The sequence below is a fragment of the Nesoenas mayeri genome (genome assembly GCF_963082525.1).
Source record: "Nesoenas mayeri genome assembly, chromosome: 7".
Classification (NCBI taxonomy): Eukaryota; Metazoa; Chordata; class Aves; order Columbiformes; family Columbidae; genus Nesoenas; species Nesoenas mayeri.
The window spans coordinates 18,213,911-18,232,189 of NC_137551.1; the positions used below are offsets into that span (position 1 = coordinate 18,213,911).

General features: G+C 38.6%; 1 protein-coding gene across 1 annotated transcript in view; it reads left to right on the forward strand.

Moving 5' to 3' along the window:
- Nucleotides 1–1,448: 1,448 nt before the first annotated feature.
- USP54 (ubiquitin specific peptidase 54) overlaps nt 1,449–18,279 on the forward strand; it is a gene marked incomplete at its 5' end in the record, with an annotated part of 51,636 nt that continues 34,805 nt past the window's right edge. Inside the window, 6 exons of the mRNA XM_080347863.1 lie at nt 1,449–1,595; nt 3,999–4,091; nt 13,033–13,167; nt 15,425–15,538; nt 15,704–15,786; nt 18,114–18,219. Of these exons, the coding sequence (XP_080203989.1) occupies nt 1,449–1,595; nt 3,999–4,091; nt 13,033–13,167; nt 15,425–15,538; nt 15,704–15,786; nt 18,114–18,219 (678 nt within the window). The remainder of the gene's footprint in view (nt 1,596–3,998; nt 4,092–13,032; nt 13,168–15,424; nt 15,539–15,703; nt 15,787–18,113; nt 18,220–18,279) is intronic.

Genomic DNA, 18,279 nt, shown 5'->3' on the forward strand with positions numbered 1-18,279 from the left:
TTGTCGTGAATCTTGTGGTTCCTGTTTCTAGGAATTTCTTGGATCAAATTCTTTTTTACATTTCCTGTGAGATGAGGGCAAAATTGAAATTGTGGTGGCAAGAACAGTTGCACTTGAAGAATTCTTCTGGTTTCTTCAGAAGCATCAATGTCCTTTGGAAGATGATGTATATCACGTGTACCTAGATTAAGTTTTTATAGAGATGCCTATAGCTTCTGATTAAGAAAACCTGGAGACTGTTTTGTTCTGGAGAGAGCTGTGGGCTGCTGAGTCAGGGGAGAGCCTGGCGCCTCTGTCTGCTCCGCCTGCCAAGGTCCGTGCAAAATCCCAGTTCTGGTATGGACAGTGTGCTAGCGTATATTCAGGCTCACAAATCATGGTGCTACTCTTTGAATGAGTAAGATACCTTAAAGAAATTTAACACTTCACGGTATTGAAGGATAAGTATAAAAACTGCCATGGAGTTCACATGAATGTTGAGTTTTATTTTTTTAATCTAACTTCCTTCTTAACCCTTCTAACATACTCCAGCGGTCTTGCTCTTATATACTTTTCTTGGAATTCTCTCTTCTTTTCTATGTTAATTTTTGGAGGGAGGAAGGTTTGTATTTTTTGCTTTGTCTCAGAAGATTCAGTGTATTGTGGGAGGTGAGGCAACACTGGTCTTGGCAGAACACCACAAAACCAAGAGAGTAATTAAATGACGCAAGCCTTTGATTATTTTTCTCTCTCAAGCTTTCTGGCACAGCCGGGCGTTCCGATTGCAAAAGGAAGATCAGGAAAAGAAACTTCTAAAGATCGCACATAGAATCAGAAGAACTTTATCGGAGACTATTTGCTGCTTTAAAACTCTTCACTCTCAAGTCCTGGAGTTGCTGCTTTTTCTGCTGTGAGGATGATGCCTTTTTCATCACACAAGACAGACGTAACTGAAAGGGAGCTGCCAAGGTTTTATTTTGGTTTTGGTTTCTCTGCTCCCTTACTAATTGGATTTTTCCTATCTTCTGCAGAAGGATTATAAAAACATTAGAGAATCTGGGATTTTTAGGGTGTGGGAGGTAGCTGTTGTTTTTCATGTCTAAGTTCTGGGACCTCCTTAATTTGCCATTTGTTCCCTGAAGTCACTGCCTGTTTGGAAAAGGGAGAAGCAGCCTAACAGATGAACTTGCACCACCATGGATTGCTTCCCTTTGCAAACTTTATATGTGGCTGCTTGTAAAAGAAGTTATTGCATACATAAGCATCAAATGAAGAATAGCATCCTGGGCTGGATTTAAAAGAAGCAAACTGCCTGTGTTCTGATGAAAGGAGAAATTCTGTTTAAACTCTCATTTATAGATGATTGGATGTTGTTCCAGTTTTGAATTTTGGGGAAAGGAAGGAGAGGTCTGATCAAGTCAAATACTCTGCCAGCCTAAACCTTCATGTTCTACAGCTGAAACTGGAAGATGTCTTGGAAAAGAAATTACTTTTCTGTGGGTCGAGGGAACGTACAGGGCATGTTTACTCCACGAAATACCACCTCAATAGCACCCAGTAAAGGTCTCAGCAATGAACCAGGACAGAACAGTTGCTTCCTGAATAGCGCGCTACAGGTAAGAGCACGTAATAAATAAATGTCTCTGTCTATTACAGTATTTACTTAGGCTTGAATGTGCAACAAATATAGCCAGGCTTGACTACATAATTGTTTGTGGGCCAAAGAGAGTAAAGCTAAGTTTAGAAATGCAGATTAGTTGTGCTATAGAACAGCTTTTTTTAATTGTCAGGCTTTCCTGATGAAATCAACAGCATTCATATTGCCATCACTTGGTGTACTTGAATCTCCTGTTTGTGTAACTTATTATATGTCAAACAAATATGAAAATAAATGTAGAAAGTTTCTTTTAAAATAATAGAATATTGCATAGCTTGCAGTATGTCTATTCCTTAAAAGTAAATTTAACTTTTTTGTTGAACTAGTCAAGTTAAAGTGTCGATAATACCTCTACAAGATCCTTTTTACATAGACCTGTTTTCTTTCTAACAGCTGATTTATAGCTTAATTTAGATAATTGAGTCTTTACCTTTTGATTTCAAAAAAGCCTCTTTTCCTGTGTCAGAATGAATGGAGTGGTGTGGCTGCTGTACTGGTATTGCCATGTTTTGAATCTCTGACATTTGAGATTCAGTCCTTCTGGCTGCAGGGTTTAAAACCTTTTCTCCATATCAGTTTCCTTTCCCTTCATATGACTTGTCTGTGTAGCACAGACTGTGTCACTGTGGGGTTTTTTCTATCTTGGGCATGATTAGGTTCTCAACTAACTTCAGGCTTCAAGATACTCCTGTGTTGCAAATAATAAAAATAGAAACACCACTGAGCCTCAGTAGGCTTAATATGCCATGAAATACAAAGGAAACTTACTAGAAAAGTGGGGTTTCCAGTGATGTACTGTATTAATTGCTTCTGTTAAGTTGCCAGGTGTAATCACTGGCTGCCTCCTATTATTGAGTTAGTGAACCTAGGTCAGAACTAAGTAGATCCGAACATCAGCTGCGTGCCATACCTGAAGATGGAAGCCTACAACCCAGCCTTTAGTCTTCTACATAAACCATTTTCTTCTAAAGCTCAAAAGAGATAGGATACCAAAATATATTTACCATAAAATGGATTTAAAAAAGAAAAAAAATCAAGATGGTAATCATATCATGAAATATGTGCTTCTGGGATTTTTAAATCTTTGGTTTTTTTTTTATCGTTCAGTGTTAGTCTGAGGGATTCTTGAATGTTTGTTGGTCCTTAATAGTAAGTATTTCTATAAACATTTAAGATAAACTCCAAAGGCAATTACATCAAAAGTTGGACTTATTCCTAAATTTATTATTTTTTTGTCCTTTTGTGAAGTCTACGGTAGTTCTTCAGGAATGTTGGATGTAATCAGATGATTCCAAGGCTTATGTTGCCTCCTAGGCCCTTAAGTATAGGGAGAGCTTGAGTATAAACATAGCCATGACAATTCTGAAGTTTCAGGAAACTTTACAGATTAAGCATTCAATAAACGTGTTTTTAAAGATAAGTTTAGGTAACGCTTGTGTGCTATGCTTTAGTTAACAAATTGTTCCAACTGGAAACAGCTTCTTAAAACCAGCACAACCTCTTTCAGAGTGCTAAACTTTTTCTAGCCAGTTGCTCTGGACAGATGAATCATAAATAAGAAGTTGGGTCCCTCTGTTCAGGCTAAGGAAGCCTTTAGCCAGCCGGATGCCAGCCTGGACCTTGCTGCTCTGTCCGAAACCTGGCAGGACGCAATTTAGGTCAGGGCCCCTTTCAGTGCCAGCTTTGGCCTCCTGAAAGGCTGATGGCTCTGAGGCTTGCAAGAAAGTCCAGTTATTGCTAGTTGAAGCTGAAAGAGCCAGCACTGACCACATTTTTACATAAAGAACTGACTGTGAAACACCTCAGAGATCGGTGTTGTTGCTGTTTTACAGATACGAGTTTAGATAATTGCCCAAGATTGCACAGATTTAGTGGTAAAACTTAAGAATAAGACTTGGTGCTGTTAGAGTAAATGTTGCACCTCACTGTTGCTAGAACATGTAAAAGCCTGCTTGCTTTTGTATGCTGTGACCCTACCTGGTCATGTACCTGGAATTACTACCATACCTGTCGTGAGAGAAAAGAACAGCTGGACACACACATTGGGGTTAGAAATCTGCCGGTAATCGTGGCATGTATATACACTTACTAATGATAATATTGGGCATAACGGCTTTTAGTAATTTATCATTTTGACTTGCAAGAGCTTGCTAATGTAATGTAAGTTAATATATGTGAATGCAAAAGCTGAGGAGGGAGGATGAAAGTGTCAGCTTGCGGATAGACAAAAGGCATCCTGTTTCAAAAGGGATGTTCACTGACATTCGTGTACTTTTGGGTTTATTTAGCATGTGCAATTTTAGAGCTTCATGCAGTATTTTATTTTATATATTAATTACCTGTACCCCTTTTTGTGTTTCAGGTTCTCTGGCATCTGGACATTTTTCGACGCAGTTTTCGTCAAATCACAAAGCACAAATGTATGGGCGATTCTTGCATCTTCTGTGCTCTTAAGGTAAAAGTTGGAAATAAATTTTTTTTCTTTAAATTGAACAGAAATATTTCTGATATTTGTCAAATATATGTCATCAAACTTTCATCTGGAAACTTGTGAGAGCAAAGATAAATCTGATAGATACTGGCCCAAGACACTTGTAGCACTGTTTTTAAAATACGTTAAAGCCAATAAATTGTGAAAATACTGTAGTTACAGTTTCAGATACAAGGACTCTTAGCAATGGAGTGCAGATCATTGTGGTCCTCCATGTTCTTCAAAAGATTAGTTCAGCAAGCAAAACATAGGTTTGCTTTGTTTCTTCTAATTTATCATTTATCCACAATATAGTGTATACAGTTATTATGCTCTTCAGAAGTTACCTTTCCTTCAGAGCTGCTTTATATGTCAACATGGAGAAGGCCATTTAGTTTTAAGCCCTTCTGTTCAAAACTCGTGACTATGTAAGACTAAAAGGTATTTTCTACTGTAATATTTGATGTTTGAATTGAATGGCTCAGCTGTTTGTGGTTTATTTAAAAACAAAACAAAACACCAAGAAAAACCCAACAACATCAGTTCTGTTTGTAGATGCAGATACAATAACTGACTTTCATAGATGCTACCTGGACAGTAAGATCTAGATGGTATCTCTCTTTCCAACTACTCTTACGTACTTGAGTAAATTGAGCAATCCTACATCTCTATTTGTCTCTGTGCATTCATTTTTAGCACTTCTGGGGTTTTTTCTGCCCTCTTTTCCAAGTTTTGCCACTTGAAACCCATGGCTCCCTCTAACCTTGTGGGAGAAATGGGTGCGATGCAAACACAATGAAAATACCACCTTTAATCTACTTGAGCAGTGATTGATTTATTTTTTTTTCTGAAACTGTACTGAGACATTTTCTTTGATCACAAATGGATTGCAAAATCCAACTAAATATATAAATTCATTGCAGGAGAATTTATTGTATCGTGAATTCTGTGCAGTAGAAGGACAGACAGCATGTCTTAAAATATGGCAAAATAGAGAGTGCAAGGTTTAAATTAAGATCTGAAGTTCACAGGCAGTATTTACAGTATAATAGCTGTCTTGCTACTGTTAAGTGACTTTACTGGTGCTCTGGTACAGACAGGCTTGAAGTGAGTTATCTAGTGCATTTTTTGGGCTGTTGTTGAGGGGTTTTCCCTTGCAAAGGAACAGCAAAGGGGAGACTATTAAGGCATGAAAGAAGATAAGTAATTTCCTTCTGAAGGGAAATTTGTCTCAAGACGTATCTGTTGAAATGATAAGGTGGGATGATGTTGACAGCAATATCATCGGAAGAGGATATATCAGTGACTTAGGAGCAAGATAGCACATCGTAAGTGAGAAATACATCTATGCTGACAAAGAAAAGATGGAACGTTAAATATATCTCCTTCCTTACAGGGAAGTGACAAGACTCAGGCTTGATCTGATTTGAGTTCATTACGTTCAGTGTGATAAATAATTTTAAGCCAATTCTTGGATCATGCCCATTAGTATTGCCAAGTGATTGTTGGTATTCTTTGGTAGCTAAGATGAGGACAGAAAGAAAAAGATTTAGGAAATTGTCACAAATGTAAGCTTTTGCTGTTCTGGGGTTTAACCTAACAGCAAGATATGGCAAGGAAATACCAGGAGATCAGACAGATTCTGCCATTTGGGTGAAAGTAGGCTGAACTCTGAGGCAGTGTTGAGAGGTTTTAATGTAAAGACAGGAGTTAAGAGTCTTTTTCCTAATGAGAGTACCGAAAAAGAGGGGCGGCGGGGGAAGAGGTAAACAAACAAAAAAGATGTCACAGGAAAAAGGAGAGGATGAATCTTTGTGGAACTGGTATTGAAAGATCAGCTCTGAACAAAGACGCATCTGGATTAGCAGTACCAATATGAGAAGGGAAGGCACTACCGTAAGACTGTAAGATGACAGAATGTATGTATTAAAAGCAGACACTGGGTTGCAGAGTGTTTAGTTTTGTTGATAAAATCCTTGCTTTTGATGTCTTGCTGAAGTGTGCAGTATGCTATTATAAACTTGGAAGTGACAGGCAGAGTGGCAGAATTCACAAATTGGATGCCTGCAGCCATATGCTTATTTTGTAAATTAAAGCAGCCTTTGAAAAAAACGGCTGTGCTCTCTTCTTGCTCCCCGATATCTGCAAAGATTTTTGTGGTTTGTTTCCTATCTGAAGTTCTTACAATGCCATGCTTAGCCAGAAGGTGTTACAACCCTTAGTTTCCAACAAAGCTATAATGTTGCTCCAAATCTTCTAGTACTTCTGCACGTTTAAGAAAACTTGCATCTGGTTGTGTGCAGAAATCTTATAGCTCACAAAACTCAATATACAATGAAAAACTCTGAAGAAATGCATAAACAAGTAAAGAATTATCTAGACAAGTATTTCTGAATATGGGCAGTGACCAATACTTGACAAAGTATTCTGACTGGCTTTAACCCAAACCAAAATGTTAGTGTTTTCTCTGTCTACAGTCTGTTCTTCATGGGAAATTTCAGTGTGTTCTACTCAAGCCTAAACCAGAACCTTCAGAAAGTTTACAGACATCTGTTGTAAAGCTATACAAGAGAAAAAATACATAGAAATTTGTTTGTTAGACGTTACAGATCTGTTTTATTTCCAATTCCCATAGGTTCATGAAGCAACTCGCAATTTGATGTTTTTCTCTGGGTGATACCGTGACAAGTTTCCATCTTTATTAATTTGTGTAAAATGTTGATGTGTGTATGTAAATATTTTATAATTTCTCTCAATTTTTATGTTGTTATCAAGTCAAATAATATTATAAAGGTGAGTAACAAAGGGTGTCACGTAACTCTAAGTGAAATTGGGGATGCAGACCTCCCCTCACCCCTCCAAAATGTCTCAAACACCGGAAACACAGGTTGTCTTTCTTGCATGCAACTGAAAACGTAGGGATGCTAAACGATAAAGATGTGCAGAAGAGAGAGCCCCAGCTCATGGAGATGATCATGTTCACATCTTTATAAACTCCTTAAGTGGGCAGTAGAGGGAGAAAAAAGGCTGAGGTTTTTACTTGTTCTCTGCTGCCCTCTGGATCAGTGTTCTCAAACTGCTTGTTCTTTTCCTCTTGTAAATGGCTGTCTGGCTGGCACATACTATCTGTAAACTTATATAAAACAAATGCAATAATGTACTTAATAATGCACCTAATACTGCAGGCATCACCAAGAGCAGGTGGAGCAGGATTGTCCCTTCTCTTTCCCTGCCCCTGCTTTCCCATCTGCTCTGTGAGCCTTTCCCTGTTGTCCTGCCAGGGTAATGCCAGCTTAGCTGCCAGGTCTTTGATGTCATCTTTCTCTTGAATCTTGCCTTAGGCTTGACTAATATGAGGGAGAAGATATGGCTGGATCCAGTGGGAACACAAGAATTTGGAGCTCTGTACCATGCGAAAATCTCCCATTAGGGTCTGGGGAGAGGTAATTAGCCTTGCATGCTGTCAGGTGGATCTGCCCAAAATCCCTGTCTGGACCAAGCAAGGTGGAGGCAGGACATGGTTCCTCTTCTCCAAAGCATGCTGGCATGTTCAGGTCCCAGCCTGGCCTGGGAAAGGGGCGATACCTGGTGGGGGAAGAGTCTCTGTCATGTCACCCCCTCTGCTCCAGGTTCCCTTCACAGGAGACCTCCTGTGTTGCGCAGAGAGGGTTCGCGTTCTTCCCCAACGCTGAACTGTTGCTCTGAAGGCAGCGTCCTGTTCCCATTGACTTTAGAGGAAGATAGTCTTCACTAAGCTAAATTTAGCCTTTGAATAACACCAAAGAAGTTGTATTTTTTCCACACTTTCTTGGCTTGCTGCGGCTATTTCTAGGGATTCTGATGGCAGGCACAGTATTTACTGTAAATGCTCAACTAGTTCTATAAATAGTATTTGTAATTTTAAGTGACTTTTATTTATAAAATGAAGGATCACAGGACAGTGATGTCATACCTGAAATCAAATCACATTTTATTTTTGTACTGCATTGAAGACATCCATTGCACAAATTCCTGAAGTGATTTTAAAACTTACCGTGCTACCTGGCTACAAAATGAATCTTGAAATCATTCCAGATGTAAATTCATTGGTTATTTTGAAGGGACCTTACATCAACATCTATAAAAAGACAAGGGAGAGCTGCAGACTCTGTGCTGGAATCCCAAATACTGTTCCTCAAGATCGTAGCATTATTTAAGAGGGTTTTTTTCAGTGCACAGGCTGTCCTTACTGCTCTGTGGTTTGCCTGCCATAACACTGGAACAGCTTTTTGTTTTATTATTAATGTTGAAGTCTACTGTGTTTTATTTTCCTTTTTCTAGATCTTGACTTTGCTTTGGTGTTTGTTTATCACAGCTGGAAGAGGACAGGAAGGGGGAAATCCGTCCACTGTACTGAGCATGCCACAGAGAGTTTGTTCTCCTTCCAGGGATTGTACTGGGAGCTCCGTAGTGCCAGGATATGGGACAGAGTGTTTTTTGTAGTTTGCAAAGAAGAATGCTCTATTGATTGATAAATTCCAGTAGAGCTGGTCTTTTTTGTAATTTTGTCATGTGCAACAAAAGCAGGAAGAATGTGAATTTTCTGTATAGAAAGTGTGTTGTTTTCCGAGGTGAGAACTGAGAACAATAGGGTATTAGAGTGCTTGAAAGAAGTGGAATGGCTATAGCTCATGGTTCTGATTAGCCACCTGATTGAAATGGTGGGATTTGTAATTAAAACGTCATTAAATGAGACAGTAATAGGTTGGTTGCAGAGATTTCATCCTCTTGTTTTATGCTTTTTTCTAAATCAGGATAGTATTTCAGACTGAGACAGTAGTAAAAATATATAAAATAATTACTTTTATTATTTAAACTTGGTTTTTTTTTTAGTTGGCACTTGCAGTTAACTGCCTGAAAAATAAACTAGCAGCAAGCACATTTTCCTGAGTTAATAAACTGGTAATTGAAGCTTCCGAATAATGACTGCCTGTTTTAATCTTGATCAAGCAGTTAATAAATTGTCACCTAGCTGATATGGATGCTCTGTGGTTTGGGTTTCTTTTCCTGCCACCCTCTTAAACAAAACTTGCAGCAACTATATTTTTATTTCATTTTGGTAGTAGCCGGGGTGCCTGTTGTTACAGTCTGTGTTGGAGACCTGATGTTAATGTTTAGGGCACAGTGTGAGTAAAAATGGAAGAGAGTGTGTAAAAGAAAGGAATAATGGAAATCTAGTTTAATTTTTATCAGACTTGAAGATTTGGAAAGAGATCCAAAGTCACACAGCCGTATAGAGCTAGATTTATTTGTAGTCTTGAAGGCAAATATAACGAGGAGATGTGGAGAAGAAACGTGAGCTACTGGAAATACTGTGGGTGGAAGCTGGTGTGGTTGGATGGGAGAAAAGTTATTTTAGCAGCCAGAATTGTGATTGAAACACATTGTTGTACTGAATAAGAGACTGCATCAGAGTGCAATGTTCTGGATGAAAGATTAGGTACTGTAGACCAGAAAAAAGTCCAGTGAATGGAATGGAGTAAGAAGGATATGTTACTGGAATGGAGAGGAAGTTTAAAAATAAAAATACTGTCACAGTTGAGTGACAGCAAGAATGATATTGGTATGTTGAGCAGTCAAAGGATGAGGATTGGCCATGCTAATAGTTGTGGCTTTTGTGAAGAGGCAGAAACTGTTCATGTAGGGAATGCTAAAGGATTTGGGGGTAACAGGTTTTGTTCTTTGAAAGAAATACCATCACTGCTAGAGCTGCCGTGTTATCCCCATCCAAAAGGAACTTGCACATAGTACTGGGAAAGAATAGTTAGTTCTCAGAAAGGACAGAACTCCAGTTTACAGTGCGTGGACACTGATCCGATTCAGTAGCTGTTGCTTGTTCTCTTCAGCCATCAATTTATTCTTATGCCAGCCTGCTTCTACATGCTTCATTAAAAAGTCATATGTGTATGTGTATCAAGTCTGGGGTTTGTTTCATCAGTATGGTTAGGCACACATTGCAGATGTCAGTTTACCCCAAACAGATTGAAGACTTCTTTCCTAGGGAGAAAGCGGATTCCAAACACTGTTAGAGATAGTTTAGAGCAGATCTTGTAAACTATGGAGGGGATTCACAGAGATTTCAGCTTCCAAATCTTTTAATTTTTAAAATAATTCTAGAATGTCAATTCTATTAATTATGTCAAAGAATAATGGCTGTCTTTATTCTCTGACCAAATGAAGAACAACTTTTTTTTTTTTTATGATCATGCATGTGAATTTTAGCACTCTGAAATAGAAAACCAGATTTTAACGTTAATAGTTGTATGATAAAGGTTCCTTGTCGGAAAGCTTTGGTCGTTTGCCTTTGACGCTTTAGAAATTTTATGTTGATTCCTACGCTTCCCACACTGGAGGAGGTGATTTTGAGGTACCACTGTCCCTGCAAGCCTTTTTTCTGACGCGTCAGGAGACCCGACCTGTGGTAGAAAGGACACGAAGCTTCCAGTTACAAAACCAGGAAGAAGCTTTCTGAATGGTAATTCAAGTGAGGTCCTGCCCAGGGTGGTTTAGGAATTTTTCAGGTTTGGATACCTCTGAGAGCAAGCTGGCAAAAGATCAACTGTGTAACTGTAGTTGATCTTGACTTAGTACCTGGGGAAGGACTATATGCAACTAAATGGATTTTGGCAGTTTATCCCACTTAAAGAATATTTGTGCTTCCTGATTCTGCTGTCTTTGCTACCCTTTCCAGACCTTTGGAGATCTGTAGGGAAGGGGATATAGAAGGAGTCTGACTTCTTTTTTGCATAGACCACAGGAACGCAGTGTAACCAGAAGACAGACTTCCGATCTGAAAAATCCCTTACTCATGCTGTTCTCTGTCTTGGCTTGTAGACATATCAGCATGCCAAGAACAGGTCATCAGTGTAGTAATCAAAGTGCTGCTGCTAATTCAATATTAGTAATGGCCCAGATTTTATGTTAAGATAATTTTTTGTTGTTGTTCTGCATCCTTGATATTGGTTACTGAAAACCGGTAAAATAGAAGAGACTTCCCTTGTTCGTTAGGCTTTTGGCAGAGTCTTTTCTTGTTGTTACTGCTGTTAGGGATATGCTCATTTGTATTGGAACGTAGCCATTGAGAGAGATTGACAGTGTGGTGAATATACTAACGGGGTTTTCACTATCTTCAAATTCAAGTGAAGTCTTTGAAAGAGAACAAAGTTTGAAAGTTTCATATATAAAGTTCTCGTTAAGTTCCAGAAGGACTTAGAGAAAAGGTGTCATGAAAACTCCTGGGACAGAATCAGTAGTGCTTTCCTGGTCTGTGCCCAGCTGGCTTACACACCTGTATGTGGAACAAATCTGTTAGTGATTAGCAGCATCACTCAAGGGCAAGGCCTGAATTAAGGAGAGAGATCTGACTTAGATAACCTGAAGTGATGAAACTGCAGGAAATGCCACACCTGCCCTTCTAAGGCGGAGAGACAAGATAGACCTGTTCTGAAGGTGAGCAAAGGACCTATCTTGAAAAATAAGAAAAAGGGAGAACAACCCCACCCCACAAACCCCAACCAAAACCTAACAAAAATCAACCCCTCCTGTGTTCAAAGTGTTTCTGACTCAGTTTGAGGTGCTTTTGGGACTTCCTACAAGCACTACGTTCAAACATGTTCTAAGCTGTGCTGTGCAATGAGTTGATAAGATCTGATCTTTATTAGATTAAAATGCACAATTACTCACTGGTTTTAAGACTTTTTTTTTTTTCCTCATAATCCAAATAAGACTATCCAATTGTTTGCTGTCCTTACAAATTTTAGGAAGCATTCTTCTGTATAGTAACTGGGATCTTTTACTTCCTGATTTTACATATTAGAATTCTGCACAGAATTCTGGGATTTACAGACTTTTTTTTCCTGTGATTGTGGTAACAGATTTCAGTTTTATAGGAAAGGACAAGCAGAGTTTTGAGATTGACACAGATTAAGATGGTTGCTTGTCACATTAAATGAGGTAGAAAGTAGCGCAGAGTGGTGATGGAGACAGAATGGTCTTGTATGAAAATAAGGGCTAGAAGTTTTTACTTAAACTGAGGATCTTGCATACAGTGTTATGTTCCTGGTTTTGTAGGAGGGCACAGTGGAAGTCAAATAACTCTTCAGAACATCTTCTGAACAATCTCACATACACACATGTATGTGCATATGTGACCACACAAAATAAAAGTGGGGTTTTATTCAGTTGAGAGTATGTACTGAACTTTCATGCATGTAACTCCCACTTTAGTCTTTCTAGAGCGACTCATCCTTACAAATGGTTACCCAGATGACCTCTGAGTTACAGTTATGAAAATGCAGGTTTTATAGCAAGAAGTGAATAGCTGGAACTGTTATTGGTGTCATGCCTTTTCCCTCCTGCATGCTGACCCAAAAGTTATCGGATTCTTACCCACTTCTTGGACTTACTGGAAGGTAAATTCCTTGAACAGTGCAAGCAGCAGGTTGTGGCTCTTTAAGGGCTAAGACATTTGGAAGGAGTTGCTTGAAAGAGGAAAGAATACATGCAAGAAGAAAGCTACCCAGGTATGAGTGAAAAAGTGAACTGAAGATGGGGAAATAGGAATAAAAGGTGAGAAAGTTTTGGTGTCCACTTTGCTTGCTTCAGGAAACAAATTTGCAGGAAGATCCAAGGGGGACTGGCACTGAGGGAAATTTGCCCCAATCTCTCCACCCTCCCTTGGATATGTGAAAGGAAAGGAAGGAATACACAAAGGTGCATATGATTTCACAGGATGAACTTTGGGATTTTCTCGTGTAGTCCCTGTACAATACAAGTATCTGTGTGTTGCTTGATCAAAGTGATTTAAAGTTTTGCTGTTTGTCTTCAGATAACTTGAGTCATATTTTGAAAATACAGTCACTTAACTATCTTTTTGTTTTCTTACTAGAGTATCTTCAACCAGTTCCAGTGTAGCAGTGAGAAGGTCCTGCCTTCTGATGCCCTGCGTACTGCCCTTGCGAAGACATTTCAGGATGAACAACGCTTCCAGCTGGGCATCATGGACGATGCTGCTGAATGTTTTGTGAGTATAACTGAAAGCTGGCTTGACAGGCATAGACGCAAACCCCCATGACACAGTCCTTTTTGTTTTTTTTTTACCATTCCTCCCTAAATTCCAACAAACCTTGCATGTGTGGCCTGGAAAAGTCCACAGAGAGATGTGATCCAGTGGACAACCAGTATTTGGTTGAGTCATCACTAATGATTTTGAACTGGAAACATCAATGTTATCCATTTTTACAGTTACTTTTGCCTAGGTACTGCTTGCAGTCTCAAGTGTGTCTTGGATATGAATGATCCAGGATTCTAGTTTTAACGATCACCTCAAAAGGGCGAAAGGACATTTTGTTTGCCAGTTATTCTGAAATTGTGTTTTCAGAAACTCTAGCTAAGGGAAAGTAAAAATAAATAAACCAAATGAAACCCAACACAGTTGTTTATGTTAGTAGGTTGAGGTAAGCAATAGTAAAATGGATAATCTCTGAATATTTCTGTTGCTGTGTTTACAAACCATCTGACATTTATTTTTTTTAGACTGATTAGCTCACTAGCATGATTGGGAGACAGCTTTTACATCCCTAGGTTTACCCACCTGCCTTTTTTTATACTCAAACTCTTTCTTGGCATCCATTATGTTAAGATTTTATTCTTAGCCACATTTCCTCCTTTCCCTTCTTCAGTCTCCTAAATTTCTTTAACTTAATTAGGAGGCATTTTTGTCTTGCTGACCTATTGGCCTCTCTCCTTTTTGGAAATGATGGTGTCCTCTGGGTGGCCCAACTGTGTTTGTATCCTATGTAGTTGTTAACAAAGATGTTAATTCTAAACCAAAGTACAAACATACTGGATTTACTACTGAAAGGTAGAACTTCTCTCAAGTAAACCACCTATCAGAGTGGAGTCCTTTCTGTATGTTAAATTTTTCATTTCCTACACTTAGCTAATTTGACACTTGCACTGTAAGAGATCACCAAAATGGGGTAAATGCATTATGGCTATTGTAGTTCTTCTCTTAAACTAATAATAATGATAATGGGCTTATGATAACCTAAGGTATTCTTTATTTGTAGAATATTCATATAGCAGAATAGTATAGTTTAATGAGCTCACTTAAAATGGAAGCAGATCATACCAATAAAGCCTCAAAGTGAAATAAATTACATCAGCCTACACAGGAGCCCCTGTGAGCACAGTTACATCCAATTGTTGTACGTGGTCCAGCACTTGAACAGAATTCTGTATGTAGTAGAACATGGGAACTTTTGATTTAGTTTCTTCCTTGAGAAAACTAATCTAAATAGCCCATCTAATGCTGCTGTGGGAGTCCCCACAAGCAGGTTTGTTAGGTTAACTGTACTGACACAAGGATAGTTAAAAGTGGTACAAGTTCTCTTTTTAGGTTAAGCTTTAAGGCAGAGATAATTCCGTAGCTTTTCACTTAGTTAACCTTTTCAGCCCTAAAGGCAGAGATTTAATTTAAATGGCAGAAGAGCTTAGATTCTAAAGTACAAGGGAAATAATACAGGGTCAGATCTGGTTTTGCGTAATAATTAATCTTGACCTGCTTGTTGCAGGCCTGTAAACAATCCAGGCAGCTCCTCAAGGCAATGGCAGTGTGCTGCTGGAAGAGGGGTCAGACTTCTGGCACCCACAGATCAATGTTGGCAACAGTGGGAGGAAAGGAGGTCTTAGGACAGGAACTCCTGGGAAATTGAAAGCAGATGGGGTTGTCTGAAATAATATCTAGAAGACGTTCAGTGCTTTTGTTACATGCAGAATTTAATCTCCCTCTTCATTTATTGGTTCTCCCTCTTTTTGATAGAACATATATTATTTGCCATATTTCAAAGCCTTCATGGAATATAGAAATTGATTAGGTTACTTTGTGTTGATAAGAAAAAGTTAGCGGCAACCCAGTGATTTTAAAACTGCAGAGCTGCTCTGCCTGTTACATTTGGTCAAATCCACTGATGCTTGAGAACTGAACGGAAGAATCAGTGACAGAATCTTCAGCTGTGCTATGAAATAAAAGAAATAGTTACTTGATACAGCATTTCAAATCAGAAGTGGTAGCCATTTTCTTTTCTATCAAAGAAAGAAATGCCAACTTCTTTGTTTTCTGAGCGGCTTTCAGGAATTTTCAGGAGCATTCTGTCTCTGTAAATAACGCTTATAATATTATTGCATCTGACATGCTTTTGTGATTTATATTTTAACTTGTGTTAACATTTGAAATTATCTAATGCTTTTTTTTTTCTTTTTTTTCTCTTTTTGACTAGGAAAACTTGCTAATGCGAATTCACTTCCACATTGCAGATGAGACAAAGGAAGATATTTGCACTGCACCACATTGTGTTTCCCATCAGAAGTTTGCGATGACCTTGTTTGAACAGGTGAGGTAATGATACATGCTTTATACACATCACCAGTTCTCAAGTTTCAAGTTTTCATTCCCAAGGCATGCATTGTCGTGGTAAAAAAAAAAAGATACAAGTGGAAGTGTTGCTGTGGAAATACTGTTTAATCTTGTCAGTGTATTACGTTTTTTTTCTCTTCAGTGTGTTTGTACCAGCTGTGGTGCCACCTCTGACCCGTTACCCTTCATCCAGATGGTACATTATATTTCCACAACCTCACTCTGGTGAGTTGAGATTTTTACAGGGAAGAGAACTTCTCTCTTTTTATTATTTTTGTTTTTTAATATACTGGTATTGCAGTTTGATCTTCATATTCACAAGATTAAATGTCCAGAACATGGTTCGTTCAAAGTTGGTGGAGCTTTGATAACTATGATAAAGAACAGGAGGATTTAGTGGAGCAGAAGAGAACCAGTTTAGGCATGGATCAGTGCATCTACTTTGTTAATGATTCTGTATCTGACAACTGTAGTGGCAAGGACTCGTGTATGTTTTGAAAGGCCTTAATATGTGAGCAGGTTACTTAAGAGGCAAGATGAGAAAAATAAAAAATAATGTCTGCTTTGAAAGGACCTTTGAACATCTATTCCATCCTCCAGTGCAAAGCACGGCTTACTTCAAAGCTAGATCAGGCTGCTTGGGGTTTTGTGCAGCTGAGTTTTGAAAACGTTTAAGGACAGAAATTCCATGACTTCTCTGGGCTGCCTGGTCCAACGGTTAATGACTCATTGTGAAATATTTTTTTCCCTTACATCCAGTCAGAATTTCCCATTCTGCATCTTTTGCCTCTTGTCCTTTCTCTGTTGACCTCTGCAAAGTGTCTGGCTTATGTTTGGCTTGTCTGTCAGCTTTCTGCAATGTTGCTCCTCAGCCATTCGGTGCTCAGCCAGTACTGCTGCACCAAGTGTGCTCTGGCCGAGGTGAAAGACTTTGTATTTTTCTTTACTGAATTTCATGAGGTTCCTGTCAGTTCATTCCTCCAACATGCGAAGATCCTCCTGGGTGGTAGCACTCCCTTTCTGTATTGTTGACTGCGTCATCCAGTTTGCTGTCATTAGTAAACTTGATAAGTGTGTATTTTGATTCATCATCCAAGTTGGTAATGAAAATGTAAAATAGCATCAGCCCCATTATTAAGCCTGGAGGAACACAACTCTTAACTGACTGCTTGTTATGTTTTGTTCCTCTGAGCCTAAAGGTCCAGCTAGGTTTTTGTCCACATTGTATTCTACTTGTGCAGTCCACACCTCCCAGTTTGGCTACAAGAACGCTGTAGATGACTTGGAAACCTTGTTAGAAACCACATGATACTAGCTACTCTCACCTCTTCAACAGAACCCACAATTTTATGGTAGGAGATAGTCAAATAGGTCAGGTATAGTTTGCCACAAACTGGCTGCTCTCTGACTCACCTTTTTGCCCTTCCTGTGTCTGGAGATAATTTCCAAGGGGTTTTGGTTTGTCATTGTGTAGTTCCTCAAATCTTCTTTCTAGGATAGATATGTAGCTCTTGCTTTTTCTAGTTATTGGGGAACTCTGCTGTTCACCCTGATGTTTCATTAAAAGAGGCAGTACTCAGAGCCATCGCTCTAGCCCTGTAGTAGGTCATTTGAATGAACGCTGCAGAAATCTTCTCTTCCTCTAGTAGGTGGCTGCTCAGTTAAAAGCTGCTTAAATCCAATCAAGACAGCAGTCTGTTAATTCACTTCTGTCTTGAAATTTTGATTGGGATGAAAACTTCTTTGTTTCTTGTCCTGCGCTTGAGATAGATAGTTACAGAGCCTGAAAATAATGTCTTGAAAACTGTGAGTTGGTCTTCTCATGCAGATCTCTGTTAAAGGTACCCTTTACCGGTGTATCAGGAGTATTGTAAAGCATTTGCCCTTATGGCTGCTACCTGCTGTTCCATCAAGCTGTGCATCAGAATATTATTTACTAGAAAAACAGGAAAATAATTATGTAAATTATATTTAATATCTTATTTGAAATATCTCAATAAATCTTAAGTCATGCATTATTTTAAAAACACCAGTAGAGTGATATATTTATAAACCTCTTAAATCATTTTAAGCTTGAACATCCTTTGAGCACTAGTTTTCCTGTGTGTCGTCTTTCTTCCAACTTGAAAAGTGAAATCAATTGGGTGCTGTGCTATTTCTTTGTCTATAGTTTAATTATTAAGGATGTGCTCCTTTACTAGGTTTGTTACTGAATGAAGGCATTTTGAAGCAAATATTTCATCTTGAAATCAAGTATTTATCAAAATGCTAAAGCTTGCTGTTATGATGTAAATTTTAAGCTGAACTATACAACTGTTTCTATTTTAAGTTTTATTTGTTTTCTTTATGGAGTATTATCATGGAAGGTGTAGTAACTCACACTTGATTGTGTGGTTTTTCTGTACTACAGCATTAAATATAAAAAGAGTTGTGTATTTTAAGGTTCTTAACTTTTCATAAAATTTAAGTGAAACATATATTTACTTAATGTGGGTTTCTGTTTTTCTTTTTTTTATTAAACTTCCGTTTTCCACACTTTCTCTATACTGAAGCAATCAAGCTATTTGTATGCTGGAGAGACGAGAGAAACCAACCCCAGATATGTTTGGAGAGCTACTACAGAATGCCAGCACTATGGGAGACCTGCGAAACTGCCCGGTTAGTATCCTTAGCTTTCCTTTTTGGGGGGGTACAGTCAGGACAGAAAAGGTTTAATAG